This window comes from Toxorhynchites rutilus, chromosome 3 (genome assembly GCF_029784135.1).
Source record: "Toxorhynchites rutilus septentrionalis strain SRP chromosome 3, ASM2978413v1, whole genome shotgun sequence".
In the NCBI taxonomy this organism is placed as follows: Eukaryota; Metazoa; Arthropoda; class Insecta; order Diptera; family Culicidae; genus Toxorhynchites; species Toxorhynchites rutilus.
The window spans coordinates 167,976,461-167,981,050 of record NC_073746.1 but is presented as its reverse complement, the minus strand read 5'-3'; the positions used below and the strand labels follow the sequence as shown (position 1 = coordinate 167,981,050).

The 4,590-nt window shown below is 35.4% G+C and overlaps 1 protein-coding gene across 1 annotated transcript; it reads left to right on the top strand.

Moving 5' to 3' along the window:
- Window positions 1-553: 553 nt before the first annotated feature.
- Window positions 554-1,620, top strand: LOC129778000 (6-pyruvoyl tetrahydrobiopterin synthase). The gene is made up of 4 exons (XM_055784620.1): window positions 554-831; window positions 898-977; window positions 1,050-1,195; window positions 1,265-1,620. Exons 1-4 carry the CDS (start codon window positions 767-769, stop codon window positions 1,496-1,498), a joined length of 525 nt encoding a protein of 174 aa, XP_055640595.1. The 5' UTR covers window positions 554-766; the 3' UTR covers window positions 1,499-1,620.
- The last annotated feature ends 2,970 nt before the right edge of the window (window positions 1,621-4,590 follow it).

Below are 4,590 nucleotides of genomic sequence, written 5' to 3'. Positions count from 1 at the left end.
CGCCATTCAATATAACATTCTAGGAAATTTATAATAAAGGAAAATGAAAAAGGCCAATTAGAAGATCAATCAAATAATTCTGCAATTGAACCTAAGAACGTTCACTTCGTAAGAAAACGTGAATTTTCGTAAGTGTTCATATCAGAAAATCAATTTTGAGCGCAGCGAAATTCTCCGGGTCAGCTAGTTTCTATAACAAAACTCGTCTTATTTTGAACAACAATTAATTGCGTTGCGATATTTTTCGGAAAACGTGTATTATAGTGGCATGTGGACGCAGGAATTGGGCATAATCTTTAGCGTAACCATTTTACCACCACTTCCTCTACCTAAAAATTCACAAGTAGGGAGATATTCGTTCCATAATTTCACAGTATGTATCTCTACTGTCACATCACCCGGAAAAGTACGCAAGCGCCTAAATGTCGGCTAGTAAACAAACACGCAACAAGTTGGAGTTTGCAATGCATGTAGCATAGTGATAACCGGCAAACACTCCGTCCGCTGTCGACATTCGTTTGGAGGGAATGTGAATGTATGGATGAAAACACGTCGCATTTATTTTGTCCATGGTACACTCCGAGCATTTAGTATCGCAGTGAGTTCTCCGATTCTCCGTTCTCTTCTCGCGAATGTGGTGGTAAAATGACATTAGATAGCAGCACAGCGTCTAGATAACTGCACAAATCACAAATTGGAGAACCGAATTACGACAAAGTTGAACTCGCTTAAATTGTGGACCGTTCTTATCAGTGTAGTGAAAAATATGTCACAGCCGCTAATGTATTTAACGCGCAAGGAATGCTTCAGCGCTTGCCATCGTTTACACAGGTTCAAATGAGCAAACAGCGTAACATCAATAACAGATGAGCTTTTATCATAATGGTTTCTTTATAGTCCATTTCTAAGCGATGAAGTAAACCGAGAAGTGTACGGGAAGTGCAACAATCCCAATGGGCATGGCCACAATTACACTGGTACGAATTGCTTTGTTATTTCTATAAACTGACTCATCCCTTTGTTTGTTTGCGGTACATGGACACCTGCAGTCGAAGTCACCGTGCGAGGACCAGTGGATGCGAAGACCGGCATGGTTATGAACATAACCGATTTGAAGAAATACATGGAACAAACTATAATGAAGAAGCTTGACCATCTCAATCTAGACAAAGATGTTCCGTATTTTAAGAACCTGGTAAATTTCACTGTTCTTGACTTAAACAAGTGTTCATTTCTTACTCAATGGGTTGTTTTCATTGTCAAGGCAAGCACAACGGAAAATGTGGCCATCTTCATATGGGACAGCCTGAAGCTGGTTATGCCCAAACCGGAATTGCTTTATGAGGTTAGGATTTGTGAGACTGATAAAAATTCAGTCATCTATCGGGGCCAAAAGTGTGACCCGAACAGCTATCACCATCATCAGAACGAATTCGAACGAAATACGAGTTACAATGAGGTGTGCCAATCGAATTTGTCATCGGACTCGGACAGTTAGTCTACTTATGTGAAAAATCATCGACCACCTGGAACGCCCAGTCCTGTGTGCATAAATCGTATTATTTTTTCTATTGCCCGAATAAACAATCTAATGTAGATGGTAACAGAATGTTCATTAAATTTGAATCCGTTATATATTACTAGCTGACCGGGCAAACTTCGTCTCGCCCAAAATTAATTTTTTTTTTTTTTCTCTTTCGGCTGGTTCGTCACTTTTACTTCCATTTTTGGAAGAATGTCGGGAGTGAGAATTGAACTCGTGATCTCTGCGTGAGAGGTATGGATGTTACCACTACGCCAGATCGCCTCCCAAAATTTATTTTTTGTTATCAATACCTTCAAACATTTATGTTTGCTTACTAAGCGCATGTTCATGAGTCCAATCGCAGAACTGTTCATTGATTGGTCTACTAATCGACCCTTCAAAATTACCTTTTACTATAAAATTCCTAGTACTTCTACCAAAACTTATTATTATGGGCCCTATTCCAGAAAATGAGACGGGCAATTCGTCGGCTTCAGTCACTGTCGAGACGAGTAAAATATCCTATTCCAGTACACGAGTTTCATTGAAATGTTTTATTTGGTAGACTGGAGAGACTTCAGTTACTTTTTCCCAGTGGTTAGACATCAATTGAATATAGGCTACCCAAAAACAAAATCAATATGGCGTCATTTGTTTACCAACATATCATTTGAGCGGATTGAAATCGTTGAAATCACGGAGATAGTATGCTTGATTTCTAACTGCATGAGCGATTTTCATGTTTCGGTTTCACATGGAGGTGTTCACATTTAACATGGAGTTTAAAGTTAGCCACTATTCGACTATATAACCGGACCGAGTTGTAAACAGTAATTGACAGAACCAAAATGTCAGTGAACCGCAGCAATATTGGGTACACTGACAATATGAGGGATTTGACGTTTTAGACCTAGGTAGTGGGGACCTAAGATAAGATCAGACAATAGGGGGTCTTTTACGGACCAAATTTCTGTCAGATACGGACCAAATTTCTGTCAGTCGTTCTGATTTCTGATTGGTCGATTTCGATAAATTTTGTAAACAAAGTCGATTTTTCCAGTGTTGCCAATAAAAATAAATTACGTTGGGTTTGTATTGAATTTAGAAAAAAAATGAATTTAATTGATATTACGATACTTAGTTTAGAGGAAATGTGAAGGAATTGTATACACGTTTTACCTAATTATTTTGTTACTATATTTTGATTGAATTGAAAAATTTATATATATATATATATATATATATATATATATATATATATATATATATATATATATATATATATATACATCCATTTCATGTCAAACCGATATAGTGCTCCTCAGATTTCCATGAAAAGTGGTAGTTTCTTTCTTTATTGCAAAATATTAGACCCGTATTTTTTATTTTTTCGTTAGGGTGACCTTTTCTTATTTTAGGGTGGTCCGAAAAATCATTTTTTTCAACTTTTTCCTAAAAGTGCCTTTTTCAAAAATTTATAACTTTTGAATCACTGAACCGATTTAGATGATCGATATATCAAATTGAAGCCAATTAATCTTTTTTGGAAAAATATTAGGCTTGCCAAGAAATCGAATTTTGTTTTCGTAACTATTGATTGTAGTTGTTTTTTGTTATTTTTATGTTTTTTGTTTTTATGTTTTTATATTTTATGTTTTTTCTTGAAAGCTGAGGATTTATTACATAACATATCTCGATATCAGATAGGCTTTTATGTGTTTTTGAGTGACTTTTCAAAGTTAACCGGTCGTCCGTAAAATCATTTTTCCACTCTTATCCAAAAATAATTTTTTGCAAAAATTTATTACATTTGAACTACTGAACTGATTGAGATGATCGACATATTAAATTGAAGCCAATAAGCCAATCTTTTTTGAAAAAATATTACACTTACCGGAAAGATAGGATTCTAGTCGCATAGGTCTAGTCTAGTCACATAAGAATATTGAACGAAGACTTAAAACATGTTAAATTTACAAAATAATGACTCTAAAACGAAAAAAACACCTCTCTAGAACCCTCTTTCCAAGTTCAATACTTTTTTCAATATTTTTTCTATTAAAAATCTACCTCATTGGCTTCAATTAGATTTATTGATCATCTGAATCGGTTCAGAGGTTCAAAAGTTATGATTTTTTGAAAAAGTCATTTTTGGGAAAAAGTTGAAAAAATGAGTTTTCGGACAACACTAAAATGGAAATGGACATAAGTTTAGTTTAATAATAATCTATTTGGTTTCTGATACTAATATATTTTATTTCTACCATGCCATGCTCCTGCTATCAAATTTTCGTTTCCTTGTTTTTTTGTTTTCTCCGCTTTTTAAACGAAAAGATATAATTTTTTTTATAATGTCATTCCTTGTTTTTTCACAATGGAATAAAGTGGATGGCAAAACATACATTTCTCCTGCCATTTTCTTCGGCAAATCAGCTTCGTTAGGTTCCAAATGCGATTTCATATTTCGGAATAGAATTTCCATTGCTAAGAAGAAATTAAAAGTCTCATCATTCACTATGCAGATGGGAGAGTTAGAAGCTGTAGCTCGCAAATATGAAAAAAGAGACGGTTGATACAATCTAGGTTGTGTTTTGCTGACTACCAATCTCTTGTTACACTGCTGACATGTTCTTTCCCGCTGAATAATTTTTTTGATGATGAAACCAGCTATATAGAACAACGAATTTTGTTCTGTTCTGTCGAGAAAAGTTTTCGCTTCATCGACGGTGTACTCATAGTCGAATTCAATATTCATATCCACATTATCACTAGAATTAGATGAAGCTGAAATTCGATATGATGTCGATGCTGCTTCATTGTCCATCAATTTCTGGGCTGAACATTCTTCACGCCGCTTTGATAGCAAATCTATCAATCCAATAAGATGTTGTTGTGTATCGGCTGTATACGAAGCATTCGGTACTACGGTCATGTATTGCGAAAGAGTCACAATTTTCAAGTTATTGCTGAATTGCAATGGAGTTGGGCGTCGTTGCTTTGCACGAATCAATGAGAAAAGACTCTCCAGACAATCTTGGACGAACCGCGATGTAAATATTTGTGGG

Coding starts and splice junctions, on each gene's coding strand:
- LOC129778000 (XM_055784620.1), top strand. CDS start 767: ATGTCACAGCCGCTAATGTATTTAACGCGCAAGGAATGCTTCAGCGCT. Junction 832..897: donor GCTTGCCATCGTTTACACAG/GTTCAAATGAGC, acceptor GTTTCTTTATAG/TCCATTTCTAAGCGATGAAG. Junction 1,196..1,264: donor TTCCGTATTTTAAGAACCTG/GTAAATTTCACT, acceptor TTCATTGTCAAG/GCAAGCACAACGGAAAATGT.